At 31.8% G+C, this 16,241-nt stretch overlaps 1 protein-coding gene across 1 annotated transcript in view; it reads left to right on the top strand.

Annotated features, from left to right (window-relative positions):
• The window catches only part of Fas3 (fasciclin 3), a 127,041-nt gene extending 112,128 nt beyond the window's left edge, over positions 1-14,913 (top strand). The window contains exon 10 of the mRNA XM_072521658.1: positions 744-14,913. Within this exon, the coding sequence (XP_072377759.1) occupies positions 744-1,056 (313 nt within the window). The 3' untranslated portion in view covers positions 1,057-14,913. The remainder of the gene's footprint in view (positions 1-743) is intronic.
• Positions 14,914-16,241: the final 1,328 nt, after the last annotated feature.

Below are 16,241 nucleotides of genomic sequence, written 5' to 3'. Positions count from 1 at the left end.
CACGGAAAGAGTCCCGAGCTCAATCCTTTTGATACTGTGGGTATCTGGGATGAGTCAATTTTCCCCTTAGAGGGAGTGTGAGCCGTATGGCTAAATTTGTATAATAATATGACTTTTATACCTATTGTTGCCTCTACTACTGGAGTTATTTCAAAGAGCCTCTTAGAACACATAAGTCGGATGCAGAGCGTTAGTTTTGCTAATAGCGGCGTAATGCTATGAGGCGGTATTTTTTGCGAAGGATATATCGATCTTGTAGGAGTAATTGGGCAAATGACACCTGACATGTACATTAAAAAAATTTTAGATCATGTTTTGCCATTTGTTGGGCATATTGAATTTGACAAAAATAACGGAATGCAATTGCTTAAGTATATATTAAAGATTTAATTTAGATCATTCCAATACAGTTACAAACAATAGTGAACGCTTGGGGGGAATACTCGCTATTAAGTTTATTTTTTCTTTTTAGACAAAACGTTAAAATATGACGTCATAAGTAATACTTAGTTTCAAGCTATTTTTTGTTTTCATTCCAAAAATTTACTTCAACACTCAAAACGTGTTAACTTAAGTTATCTTTTTAGAACCATCATATATTCGAAATATTCCATATTTTTGTCCACAAGTATATTTAAAATTCTGTTTAAAACATAGAATTTAAGAATTATGTATGCTTTTATGTCTATATTGTACAACCAGTTTCTTAATATAGGACTTTCCTAAAATGTTTATGTTTTTAGCAGTGACACAGAAAGTGCAGATGTTCGGCCCAAAGATGCTAGAAAACCACTCAAATTGTCATTATTATTCAAAAAGAACAAGGACCATGTCGCTTCAGAGCCTGACCTAGAAGCTAGAACACTAGAGAATGAATTGTCGGAGCCGAAGAAATCACCTTTTCCAGATGGAGATGAACGAGCCTTAGTTTATGCTGAACTGGATCTGGTACGAGCCGATATGGTACCAGTGGTCAAAAACGACGACGAAAAAACAGAATATGCAGAAATTGTATACACCCAAGCCGATGAGGGAAAAGAATCTCCCAAGAAGTAAATGAAAGACTGAAGAATATTAAGTTAAGGTTTTGTCTGTAAGGATCAGATTTATTTCTTATTTTTTGTTACTCGTTTATTTTATACCACATGACTATTACAATGTAACAATAATCGTAGCAATTTTGATAGCAAATGAAAGTAATTTGAACGATAAGTTATAGTCTTTTTTGAATATTTAGTAATCTTCATTGTCATTTTTAACCAGCTACATATATGAAAGAAATTATATAGATATGCTATTAATTTCGAAAATGATAAAGAAAACCACCAAAATGTTACTATTTTGTGGTAAAACCAATTTATAGTGGAATTTATAGTGCTTAATTTTGTCCAGTCTACCATCTAAAATCACATAATTCCATGTTCGGTACCCTGGATTATATCTGGAATTTTCATAAAAAATTATGTATAACATTGTGGTCTCCACATTATTTGTTTCTATATTTCCTATATTTGGTATGGTTTTCTGGTTGCCTATTTTCTGCTTAAATTTTTGTTTTTTTTATCTCTTTATTGCTATCTATTATCTGTTATAAAACTTGTCTGGAGTATATATTGTAACTTAATATATTGTAGCTGAATGTATAACATAATAGTAGATTACGATTCCACTCAAAACGAACTTAAATTTGCTGATTTGTAGTTTATATTTTACCTTCAGAAGTTGAAGCTACCTAATTATCTACATACTTAATAAGTCTTACGACGATATCCACACCAAACAACTACGGGTGAGTTTATAAACAGGGGCTTCTTCATACATCGGTTTTTTATTTTATTAATTATTCCTTCAAAAGTTTCTTTGTTCTACGTTTTCATGGAATTTTAAAAACGTAACTTTAGTGTGTTTAGTACACTTTTATGTGTTATTTCTGTGTTTTCCTTGTACTTTACCTATCAAAATTGCTACAAATAAACAATACAATTACAATTTTAATGTATTGGTATAATGTATAAAGTTAATGGAACAAAACCGATATATTTACGTATTTCAGTAATTAAAAACTTATTTTGTTTTAAACTTTATTTAAAGCTTAAAAAGGAATGTTATTAAGAGAAGATTTTTTAAACTAACAGGATGATTCAATTTAATTATTTTGAAACTTTTTTATTAAAAAAAATAATGACTTATTAATGATACAGCAACTACCGAATATAAATTTCAAACAAAAAGTTAAAATCCAAACAACAAAACAACTAACAACTAACTTATTTATAGTATATCATGGACATGTGGCTTTCTTATGGCAGAAATATTATAAAAAAAAATAAAAGTGAAACTTTTACACCCTATAAAAATTTTATGGGGGTTCTGTTCCCTTAAACACCCCCCCCCAAATGTTTGTATACGTTCCAATTAAATTATTATTGTGGTACCATTAGTTAAAGACAATGTTTTTAAAACTTTTTTGCTTTTTAGTACTTTTTTGATAAGCCAGTTTTTATCGAGATGCGTCTTCTTTTTTAATATGTTTCAAAATTTCTGAGTACCTAACAAAATATAAAATTTAAATAAATTTTCATATTATTACCAGGTCTCTCTATGATCTTACTTAACCATTTATAAATATGTGGTGGATTTTACAAATGTTCAAAATGACTTCCATTTTCTTGAACACACATTCGATATCGTTTTAAAATGGAAAATCGAATATTTTGGAAAATCATGGGCTTCTGGTGAAATTGATTTGCAGCTTCCATAATTCTATTCATTAGTTGTTTGTTTATAATTGGTACGGAATATACGTACACTTTCATAAAACCCAGAAGCAAAAGTCATTTTGGGTGCCAAGAAATAGGCGCATTATGGCCCCTTCCAATCCAATGTTCAGGATACTAATCGAAAAGATATTCTCTTATTTCATTAATAATGCGCTGGAGTGATACCCTGTAAAAACCACATATCTTTTCTGACTGCGAGATTGACCTGGTCCAAGTACTCGGGTAACACGTTTTGTGAAAAGTGTAAATAATTTTCACCTTTTAAATTGTTTGGAAAAAATACTGGCCCTATTAGGTTATTATCAGCTGCTGCACTTCTCCCTTGACATTTACCTGTAATTACCAAATTATCACTAAATATCTAAAACCCTAATTTAGCCTGCTCAAACTTACCCAGAATTAAACCATTTCTAAAAACGTGTACATCATTGTAATAGAAAAGTTAGTTTTTCTTAATAATCTTTAATGCACAATAATTGTAATATTTGTTACTGACAATATGTATTGTTGATACTACTATTTAATATATAGTAACCATAGCAACACGTGTTATACAGCCGACTAGAGAATTTTTAAAACATAATAAAAAAGTAGCCCCATCTCGATAAAAACTGGCTTATCAAAAAAGTAATAGGAGGCAAAAAAGTTTAAAAAAAAATTGTGTTTAACTAATGCTTCCACAATAGTAATTTATTTGGAACGTATACAAACGTTTGGGGGGGTTTAAGGGAACAACCCTATAAAATTTTCATGGGGTGTACAAATTTCACTGTTATTTTTTACCATAACAAAGCCACATGTCCAGTTTCAATCAAAAATCTCTTTAAAAACAGTTTTCGATATATTGGAAAAAATCGATTTTTATTTTGTTACTTTAAAGGGCTGTAACTTTTTTTATGTGCACATTTGTACTAAATTAAGTTCGGTTCAATCAGACTATTTTTGGTCCCAAAATACATGATTTAATTAGGACCTACCTTTTTGTTACACCCTGTATATATAAACAACAACAAAAAACTGAGAGTTACTATTTCATATTCTCCTTAGTCGTACTATTCTGTAGTACTGCCTATAGTAAGTGAAACGCGCTGATAACTTCAACCGTTCTTTCACCACATCCTACAAACATACTGAAAAGTATAATTTCCAAAAAGTTCTTGATATAAGAAGACATGAAAAATACTTTAAAACAGCAATTGTTTTTTTAATTCGACGAAAAACGCTGATGTTGTCATTTATAATGACAGCAAGGATCAGCTTCAAATATATGGAAATCCGAAGGTGTCAAATCTGAGGAATAGGGTGAATAGTCCAGAAATTTGTATTGTAGGTCCACCAATTCATTCATACCCAAGATACTCTTGTTGGTGGATACATTATCCTGGTGGAAGAGCATCTTGAACACTTTCGCGGCCATGATTTGAACTTCGCCGCCCATTTCTTCATGACGTAAATTTAAGGTGAAGAGTTACCATACACATTTATGAAAAGTTTAATCGATGCACGATAGATAGACAGCATAGGCAACGTTTATTCAATTTAGTTATGATATCTACTGATATACCTACCAACGTAATGAAAAAATTTAAGCGGGTAGTGCTAATGTCTCTTAGCGAGGCCGAGAATTTATCATGCTTCTAGTAAATCAACTAGGACCATAAATGAATAACAGATATTTTTAAATACATAATAACATACGACATTTTTTGAACAGAACACAAAAAATTATAATGTAATATAAAAAGAACCAATATAATATAAAACTGTAATTTAAAGGGCACGAAAACAAAATGTTAACTTTAAAGAAACAAGGCAATTAGACTGCCCTGCAAAATTAACCGAATACTAAGTATATTTTAGTAACATTAAAAGGTGTTTTAATGTTAAAGATCTGGATTTCTAGGAGACCAGGCTAGTACACAAATACCAACGTCTGTAAAGTATTGCATTGTTACCCTGGCTATGTATGGCCGAAACTTGTTCTGGAGTACAATATTTTTATCTACAAAAGATATCACATTTTCTTCCAGACATTTGCTAATGTACCTATCAGCATTAAGTCACCTTCGTTTAACATAACAAGCATATATATATGCTTCCAAAGAAATACCATCCCATACCATTATGCCTTCACCACTGAAATGTACTCTGGGGGAGAAGCAACAATGGGCATAACGTTCTCCAGGCCTTGAACCTATGAAACTATGGTACCATGAACATTTGCCAGTTTCCTACTCAAAGGTGTAGTAGTAACTGTCGACAGTCGAAGCCCTTAAAGTCTAAGATACCGATCTTATAGGGCGTTTGTTGCCTTTGGTCTTCCTTATCCAGGCATTCTTCAGTAAAAATCAGTTTCTCTAAATATTTGGAAAATATCGGATATTTTACTTTGCGGAACGCCAAGCATTTTTTGGATAAACCGAATGGTATGGCATCATTGTAAATTATTCTTTGTTATTAAAAACATTTTTTTTAAAGCAGCCAACAATACACGAAAAAGGAATACAATCAATTTGAAAGACATCATTTTATAAGTAAATATTCGATTTATCAAAATGATATTTAAGTATACTAGGGAGGTCCGATAAGTACTTATCGTACAAAAGAAAAACGGAAATTTTGGAAAAGTAGAGATTTATTTCTCAACATAGTCTCCTTTTAGCTCGATACACTTGATCCAGCGATGCTCCAACTTCTTTAACCCGTCTGAAAAATACGTTTTCTCGAGGTCTGCGCATTAGGCTTTCGTGACGACGATGGCCTCATTCTACTTAAGTTTCTGCCCAACGAGTGCTCTTTTCAAGTTTGGAAATAAAAAAAGTCACACGAGGTCAAATCTGGAGAATACGATGGATGGGGCAACAGTGCGCTGCCCAATTCGACCAATTTAGCCACATCAAAAATGGAGGTGTAAGCCAATGCGTTGCATGGTAAAAGAATAATTTTTTCTTCGCCAAATCGGGTCGTTTTTTCTTCAATTCTTCGTCGAATCGGCCCAATAATTCGGCGTAGTAGGGCCCTGTATTTTTTTATCTCTGGTATATACCAGTGGATCTATGTTTCATCAACGGTTAGGAAACGACGTAGAAAATCCTTTGGATTACGCTTAAATATACTCAAAAACTGTGCCACCATCACTCGACAGTCTGCCAATACGAAATTATAGATTTTGTCACGTTATCCTCCGTGGTAGCCATTTTCGGGACACCAAGGCATGGCTCATCAAAAACCGACGTCAAAACTCGTTAATCCAATTTTTGACTGTTGCCTTCTAAGAAGAATACTCACCGTACACAGCATCCGAGCGCTCTTTGGTTTCACTGTGTGATTTCCCTTCCAAACACAAGAATCGATTCACCCACCGATATTGCCCGTTTTTCATTTTTCAAAAATCCGATTCGGTTGAAATTATCACATTACCTGTCGATTAGAACGTATTACACGATAGTAGATTCCTCTTAGGATAGTGGCGCCATCGGACGGTGAGGCTAAGTAGTTATCGGACCGCCTACGTATTTATCAAAATTATATTTATTTGGCAAAAATTTTCTTTTTAACTACAAAAAGTAACAAACTTTTAAAAAATTAATGGATAAAAGAAATTTATATTTTGATACATTTATTTACTTAGTATACAGGGCAATTCGACAAAATTAAAAGGAGAGAACTTTGTAATTTCAAGTGGTCAGTTAATTTAGCGGGTAGTGTATTCCACGGCAATTTTCTGTATGATTAATTTTTATAGTTGCATATTACATTTATATTTATACTTTATATTTATATTTACAGTTTATATTTTTTAAATATATACACTTTCTATCTATTTTTTGGATATCCAATGGCAAAGCTTATTATGACTTATAACATGATTTCTTACAGGTAATATGCTGCGGTGCTCTGCAAAATTTATTCGGTAAAATTGATTAGAATAGCAATAACCTATAAATTTCTATAAGAATTTAAATTAAAGATTGCAAGAATTAAAAATATGCAAAAATGCAAATATGCAAAAATATATTGGGTCTTTTTTACTAGAGCTTTCTACTTCGTAGATATTACATATTTTCAGACTACTGTCTACTACTACATATTACTAAGGCATAGAATGTTTAATAATTTCTCAATTGAAATTGGGATTGAAAAATTTAGACATTTCAATTTTCGTATTAGTACTTAATGTTTAATTTTCATCATAATCATATAATATCTTCTGTTAACACTTTTGGTTGTCTGTTGATTATACCAATATACGTAATCGCTGATATCTGCCACTTTTTCTTAAAACGATAAAAAATAATATCTCTCATTCAAGACTTTGATGCAATTTACTTTTTTTGAGAATAAGCCACAATTTTACTTTAAAATAAATTTACTTGTCGGTTGGTTTTCCTTTTCTAAAATCGTTCTCAATATACAAAACATTAATAAATTTATTAATTAATAAACTTATTAACGTTTTGCATTTTCAGAACGATTTCAGAAGTTGAAATCGAAACTTCATAAACTTAGTAAAATTGTGGCATATTCCCAATAAAAATAGTAAATTGCATTAAGATGTGACAAGAAAATAGCATCAGAACAATATCAAGACTTTTAGGAAATCCAATCTTTTGGGGTATTTTGTATAATTTTTTTTTGCAAATTTTGTTGTACTGATCACTATGGAACAATTTGTTAGAAACGTTGTGGAAGTTTTCTGTTTCATATTATAGATAAGTAAATTAAGTTAGCTTTGTTTTGTTTTAAAATTTGGTGTTAGTTTGAATCATTCTGTATTACTAATAAACTAAAATATTGTCTAATATGGATTTTTGTTTATTTTACAAAATTGGAGCTCAAAAGTTATGTTATACTGTAAACAATACTTCTATACTTAATGTTTTTTATGGGCATTATAAATTTGTTAAATAACAAAATAATTAATAATAACAAATATCCATATTTTGAAAGACACATTAGACACATTATGTTAGATTATTAAAACATATTATTTTATCTAAAAGATTTTGTACTTAACAACTAGGAATCGAACCGCTCTTGTAAAATCTTTTTAACAGTATTTAGTAGTTTAATTTTAAAATGAAGAGAAGTTTGTATTTTGTCACTGTTTTTTGACAAATAAATGTGGAGGAATATGGACAATTAAAAAAAAAAAAGTAGTTACTTATGCAACAAGTGCCAAAAGTAAAGTCGGCATCTCACAGCTCGCGGAAAGGCGGTCGCTTTTTCACGTCGGCAAAGAGGAACAAAAAATATATACAATGAAAAGAACAAAAAACACGGTTGGCACCTCATCTTAGTCTGAAATATTTTTTAAAACTACCCAAATGAAGCGTGTCTCTCCAGATCAGGGTCTACCAGTGGTGCCGGTAAAAGCTTGAGTAAGTTAGGTAATTTATAAAATGATAAAAATTCTAACCCAACTTCGTTGGGCTATTCCATAGTAAGATTACCACGACGCTGACCATACCTGTACCTAATCACGTCGGAAGGTTTGATGGGGTAAGTACGTGCTACCAAATTCCTTTGAACCGTATTAATTTATTGACAAACAACGGTATTGGATGCGCTGGCCACAAATAGGCAGTTTTGCCCTATCTCAGAGATCGTAAACCACAAATATTGAGAGTAAAAATAATATTCCATATTAGGTTGATTAACGTTTTATATTTTGTCTTTTTCAATTATGTATTTTCTATTTCTCTTCGCCGGTACAGAACGACGCTCCATCTGTCAGATCGCACCTTAAGTGTTTATTACACACTAAGTCACATATAATATTTTTTTATGTTAAACGTTCAGTTTGGACCGTGCAATTTCGAGCCTAAGCCTAATTTCTTTAGCGTGGTCCACTGTAAGTTAAGCGCAGCTACCACGTAGCTGAATCCCTGCAAATTGCATTTCTCCCGAAATCTTCGCATTTCTTATACATCCTGGCATGTTTGATTTTAAGAAAAGCTTAAGACACTTTTATAAGGCTAACAGTCCGGAATTCCTTGCACATTTTCGCAGCCAGTTTCTTTGGCAGTGCTGCAAATATTGACAACAGCTATTTCTCTGAAATATTACCTGAATTGTAGATGACACTTGCCTTCTTTGTGCTTACTTCACTCTCATCTTCATAAGTTCGGCGGGTTATTTTCTCCGCACTTATAGCTTTACCATTTTTAGACTATTTAAAAGGTTCTTTCACCTCGCTCTCTAGTATTGATGGGCCGGTCATTCAATTCATTTCTGAAGGACTGCTTCAGTATACCCAGAAAAATTCTTCGATCTACACTTTCAAGATGGTCATTACTCTTCAACTGAACTCTTCAACTTTCATTACATGAAAAGAGTTCTAGATCTCCTCTTGTAATGTACAGTGGCTTCTCAAATAGTTCCGTCAACGTTTATATGGTCGTGTTTCATTTATAACTTCTCAATTACTTAATTTTTTTACATCCATATTTCCTTGGCTCTTCTCAATTCTTTTTTGATTATTTTGTTACTTTGCTGTTATTTCCCTGCGACCTTATTTTTAATCAATCTCCTCTGATCCATCATCCGTAGAATGTCATCAGTCATCCATTTTTTATTGTTTACTTTTGTTCTCTTTCTCAGATGTTATTTTTTTGCAATGAGCACTACTTCTTCAATATAACTCCATTTTTGTTATATTTTTTGTTCTTGTGTAGCGTTTTCTAGCTTATCTTCCTTTAATTTGAGTTATACCGAGCACACTAATGGATTGAGGTCCAATAGTCTTTTTCTGAATTAAAATTTACTCCTCATTTGATAGAAAAAGTGTATTATTGTATAAATGAATACTTCATTTAAATTTGTATTTAAAGATTTCTGTATGAATTACATCACAATTTTTTTTAACTCATTTTCATAGAGTTTGTTTTTATTTTTGTGAAAATATTGATAATTTAAAAAAATTACCAGATATTTAATTATGTAATAATAAATGTATGTTTAAGAGTTGAAAAATAACAAACTAATAGCAATTCAATTACTTAAATGACAGGATTTAATTCCAATATAAGTAATAGATTTAATTATTTTGGTATTTTTAAAAACATTTGACTTTTTAAATAAAGATTTATTTATACATCAGAGAAGGTTATACAGGGTGTCCAAAAAGGCTATTCACAGAAAAAAACTAAAAAATCTGGATCTTATTTTATGTCGATTTGACGTAGGTAACTGAAAGCTAGTGTTCTTTAAAGATGGCGCCCTAACATCGGTTTAATTCAAATATCCTAAACACCGTAATATTTTAAGTGATAAGATTTTTCATATTTATTTATTGGAATATACCCAATCGTTGGTTTATTGTCGTAAATATAGTTTTTTAAATTTCAGTCATAAACGGTTCGTTTAGGAGGGGTATAAGAATAGCCTCATGCGTAGCCTTACGAATTTATGGTCATGCAACTATATTTGTGCTCGTATTTTTCATAATTTTTATAAAAATTTTCCATTAATATTGTAACGGGGTTGCAAAGAAACCAAAAGTTTGTATGGTAACTAAATCAATGTTTCTTTTTTCAGGAAAACGCTAAACGGTTTTCGCTATAAAATACATTGAGAAAGATCATATATTATAGGTATTATAAAAAAAACGTAAACCTTGTTTGTCCATATGAACCTTATGAAAGTTAAACTATTACATTTTAAATTTATTCTCTATTTTAAATTACTAAATATTGGAAAGACGTAGATTGGAATATATTAAGTAAAAGATACTGTTGTTAATATAAATATAAGTTTTCTGAAAATTTACTTTACATATTTTTATATAATATTTTACTAGCATAAGGAAAATTGTGCGTAAAGTTATACTCACTTTCTTCATTTATTTTATAGCATAGTTGTTAAGTAGACATGTACTTAACTATATTTTACTCATTAACGTAAGAAAATCGCAACAAACTATATTAATATTTTGATATATAAAATAGCCGTATTTTATATTTATAAAAAACACCAGTAGTATTGAGAAATGCCGTATACGCACGACCGTTCCACAACGTTTAACAGTAGGTAACTAAATAAAACAGCTCACTTTCTAACAAGTCGCTTATTCTCGCGGGCTCTAAACCCTTAACTTGGATAACCTTCGAGATTAGTTCGCCTACCACAAAGTCTACCGTTGCTTATTTTCAACAAAAAGTGTTTAAAACATTTAGCAGGTTCTCATTCGTCCCACAATTTAGACTAACATCAACATTTTTGGAGCAACAAGATTTCATAGACACTTACACTAACTCAGTTGGTCTTAAAATAGTGTAGAAGGGAGAAAGAATTGCATACCTCTTATAATGGGGTTTATGATCTATAAACATATAATTTTATAAAGATAATTTAAGTATTTAACATACACGTTTTAAAGCTGTATTTTATCATCTGAGTCATTCTATTATTTCGTTCTTTGTAATATTATTGGTTATTTTTTACATGTACAGTGTAATGTATAACATATGAAGCAAGCATTAATATTGAACCTAGCCTGGGAGACTTGCACACTTGCAAACAAGAATGATATTCGGGTGATACAATTCATTGGGGCGAGGAGGATTAGTTCGTGTAATCAGGAACCACTTCACCCCGATAGCAGGCTGATGCGCTATAGAGACTTCAAATCAGCAGAATACTTCTCCAAACTATGCGGGAGAGCGTGAGACGTTATAGTCCCACTGCCTCTAGTATCTTATCATCGAACTTATCATCGCATATTTGTTAGTATTTTTTATGACTTGCGCATTTTGTTGGTGTTTTATAAATTTTTTGGTTGCCAAAGCCGTTTTTTATGTTTTTTGTAGCTCTTTTTTTGGAGACTGTCTAAAACATATAAAATTAACATTACGTAATACTCTGCGATGTCAAAGGTGAGCGCGGATTCTTCTTTTAATAGAGCTATAACTATCTAGACTTAATTTAATGTTTGTTAATATTTGCTGTTTGGGTCTTTTGTACTTTCATCTATGGTACATCTTCTTCTTCTTAAGGTGCCATGCATTTCTGCGTAGGCGTCCACCGTACATCGTCTTGTCAGGTGAGATGTTAAATATTGTGGAATATTGTGGAATACATATTACACCTTAATATCTCCCACAGGATCTCTTTTAGGTAGCCTTCTAGCTCAGCTAATTTTGTTCTGGCTTTTTCTTCCATCGTATTCAGTACCCTTATTTGTTTAAGTTCTCTGAGCAGAAAACGTTCAGCTACCTATATGGGCATCTTTGAAGCTTCTCTAAGACATTTTTTGTGTGTTCTTGTATCTTCTTTTTGTTTTTACGATTCATGTGACCCCATTCGAGAGATTCATATGTAATTATTGGTAGTATGATGCTCTTGTATCAGTCTTAATCTTGTTTTCATAGGATATTTGCTTCTTCTTCCTGCGAGTCCTCTTATTTTAGCTCTGGCCATTGCTATTTTCTGGATTGTCGCTTTAACATGTGTTGTGAATATTAGACCTTGGTTTATTATGGCTCCTAGATATTTAGCTTCATTTTGCCATTCGATGGGTCGGTCTTGCACCGTTTTTCTGGGTTACTTCTTCTCTTTAAGATAACCGCTTGGGTCTTCTCTGGATTTACTGCTATTTTCCATTGGATACTCCATTCTTCTATGGTATCCAGTGCCGCCTGTAGATTTCTTATAGCTATATCGAGGTGTTGTGTTTTGCCATGATTATAGTTTCTTCTGTAAAAAGGCTGAGTAGTGTTCCGGGTGTTCTTGGAACGACTGCTGTATATATGCTATACAGAAGGGGTGAAAGGACCCTATGGTGGTCCAGCTGCCGGAGTTACGACTTCAGATATAACTGTACTATCTGCACTCTGAACCTCCGGTCGCTTTTGTACGAAGATATGAGTTTAATCATAACCCTTCTGTATCCATAAGTTTTTATTATGTTATATGGCAATCCTTCATGTGAAACTTTATAAAGCCTTTGATTACATTTAGAAAGGCTGCTCCTGTATATTGCTTGTCGTTGAATCCAGCTGCTATGTACTCTGTAAGTCTGAGTACTTGTAGTTCGCTGAAATGTTGAGCTCTGAATCCAATATAACCTACGCTTCTGGGAAAATCCTAGCCTGTCTGTCTCTGATTGGAGTCTGTTTTGGATGACTTGCGCTAGTATATTCCTGACTGCTGGAAGTAAGCTAATTGGCTTATAATTTTATGGAAATATATGGTTCTTTTTTGGCTTTGGTATTATGATTACATGGGCTTTTTTCCTCCATCTGTATCTTAGTATTGAGTTTGGTATGTTTATAAAATATTCAATTGCTTTCGAAGGAAGATACTTTAGATTTAGTCTAGACCAGGTGCTTTTCTTGGAGAACCTTTTTCGATCAGTTCACTTGTTTTTATGGATAATGTAAGATTTATTATTTCCTCTTATTTTGCGTGAGGTTTTAGTCCTGTTTCTTCGACTCCTTTAATTAAGTCTATGTCTTGGTCTTGGTGAAAATTTAGTGTATAAAACCTCTCAAGAGTCCTCATTGTTTTGGCTTTTTCTATGGAAATGAGTGGATTATTTCGGTTTCCCCTTGTAGTGGGAGAATGGGTTTTCTGTCGTTTCTTTCGTAAGTTCTTTGAAACCTCCATATTTATTTTTATACCTCCATGTTTTTTTATACCTGTATTTGAAAGTACTCTAAACATTTTAATAGTAATCCTTAGAACTCCTCGAGCTCTAATGACATGATATTAGACAACTGTCATAAGTTCTCTTATCGTAGTTGGTACTCTTACTCTAGCTCAAACCTGTCATGCGGTATGGTACATGTGCATTTATAGTGAAATGACTACGTATATAATCGCGCAGTAAGGTAAAATTTTCTTCTTGCGAATGTTACCACAGGATCTTGAAAAATGACTACTGAATCTTCTTGGTACCCCATGTTTCGAGCATGAAGTAAATCTGTCTCTAAAGTAGTTCTCTAAACGTACTAAAAACACTACTTTCTTTTCATATTCAGTTGTCCAAGTAATGTAATCTCGCATAAATAGAAGTATAAATTTACGACGCTGTATGAGAAGTATAAGGCTCGAGCATTATAAACGCTCTAAGATATCTTTGAGTTAATCTTCTTACGAGTCGTTGACATAAACTAAAATTTTAAATAAGTAACATTTAACTATATAGGACAAGAAATACCGAGTTACAGTGATCTGACGTTGGCTATATCCATCACCGGCAAAAGCCATAAACCAAACTGCGCCAGTCGGATCTAATTATTATATTTTTGGTCATTTTAAGGTTTAAAACGTAGTCATTACTACTAATAGAACAGCATTAAACATCCAGAAATAAACACAAAAGAAACTAAAATCAAGAGCAAGACTGGTATGAGCAAAACAGGCGGTGTATTACAGACTTCTTCTAGAGAAAAAAGCGATCGAGGAATATAAACTTATCAAAGAAAAAAGCTTGATAAACCCAAGAAGCAAAACACAATAGTGTTAGTGTTTTAATTTTTTTATTTATTTTTTAAATACTCACTTAATGAATAACGTTAATGGGCAGTTAATTATGTCGGTAAGTGTACCATCTGAAATTTGAATCTTTCTTCATTTCGTCCAAAGATTTGATGATCTCTCTTTTATCACTCATTTCATGCATTCCTTTCTTTTTCGTCTTCATCTTAACCACTGGTTAAATATTCCCATTTTAAGATATTGTTGATATCATTAAGATAGTATAAGCCATAATTCGAATGCTAGTTTTCTTTGTGGAGAAAGTTTGGCGGATCTCTCAATAAGGTGGCACTAGCCATTATCGATGTCGGAAGCTGTCGTGGTTCACCACCAATTTATTATTATTAATTACATAAACTTTTTTAATTTTTAGTTAACGGTATTTTTTAATATTAAGTATGGAATTTGTACTTATTACACACATTGCCTTATATTATTACCATATACCAAGTTAATGAAAATACTACTGGTAATTTTTAATAGCAACTCATGTACAACTTAGATTTATTGTAGTTAACCAAAGTCTATATGCACTTTGCCTTAATGTTTAATTCGTCCGTTTTATAATAGATAAAAAATATAGGTAATATATATATTGTACTTAATTTATATAAGCTTGTACTTTTATATAATAAAGCCTTTAACTTTTCAACGAATTACTTTATATCCTTTATCATAAGTTAGATACATTACGTTTGGGTTATTACTTCCACCGTATTATTCCACAAATATTATTACCTCTGTTTAAATAAATAAATTAAAATTAAGTGATTTAAAATTAACTTTTTAATGCTAAAGGAAGATAAGAAAGTTCAAAGGAAGTATTTGATGTCCATTAATCGAATCTTATAAAAACCTATTACCAAAACTAGTACATTATAAATATAAACAAGAACTTCCAGAGATAGATCAGAGCCAAATACCAAAAGTTAAAAATGTAGGGTCAGAAGAGATCCCAGATATCGCAACAGGGGAAATAAAAAGGGCTCTCTCGGAGACGAAAAACAATAAATCACCTATAGGAGATGAGATAGTTTTTAAACAATTTAAAAAATAAGGGAACATTTATAAATGTTAAAAAAATGTCTAATGCTTGTCTAAAAAGATGCATAACCCCTTTTTAATGATATATTGAAATAATAACCATAATTCACAAAAAAAGTGACAGCAAATCTAAAGAACTAAGCACCTATTAGTTTGCTCTCCCATACATACAAAATATCCATGAACATAAGAACAAAACAGCTTGTCAACAAACTACATAGTTATCAACCTTCCGAACAGTTTTTTAGATGAGTATTGTTTTGAATCGAAGCGTTCGAGCCACTTCTGGCGTCTTATTTCACCTGCTGTTGAAGAGAAAGCAGTTTTTTTGGGACCATAAAGTAGAACAATATAGCCATAGAATTGCTTAAAGAAATGCATTGAAAAAGGTAATATCAAACTTCAAAAAAGATTTTATGGAGAAATAGAGTAAAGGAAAAACTACTATAAGTATGTATGTAATTTATTAAATCATAAACTTTTTTAAAGAAATCAATATCTAACCGTATCTAATTGCCAAGACACTTGTACTTCGTTCATGAAATAGTTTGCAAATTGATCTCAAATATTATTAGGCAAGGTAACGAAGAACTAAGCCTATCAATTTTCCGCAGCAAGACGAAACGCTATACAACTTTTTGCATTCGACTCTGGGAAGGTCCTGGTGCCCAGGGTTGATCTCGTGTCCTGAAGTTTTGTGATAATTTCATTCTTAATTAGTGGACAGTCATTACTTGGGGATTCTTGAGATCGCTGAACACAAATATAACGACGATGGTCCTCGAACTATCTGGTGCCCAGAGTAAATCTCGTCTCCTGAAGTTTTATGTTAACATGTTATTTAGGATTTGTTTTTTACAGTGTGGTATTAAATAAGAGTTAAAATATGATTTCTTGAATAAAAATACAAAAAATTTTTATTAAGTCAAAAAAGAT

This window comes from Diabrotica undecimpunctata, chromosome 2 (assembly GCF_040954645.1).
Source record: "Diabrotica undecimpunctata isolate CICGRU chromosome 2, icDiaUnde3, whole genome shotgun sequence".
In the NCBI taxonomy this organism is placed as follows: Eukaryota; Metazoa; Arthropoda; class Insecta; order Coleoptera; family Chrysomelidae; genus Diabrotica; species Diabrotica undecimpunctata.
The sequence above is the reverse complement of the archived record's forward strand: the minus strand, read 5'-3'. Positions and strand labels throughout refer to the sequence as shown.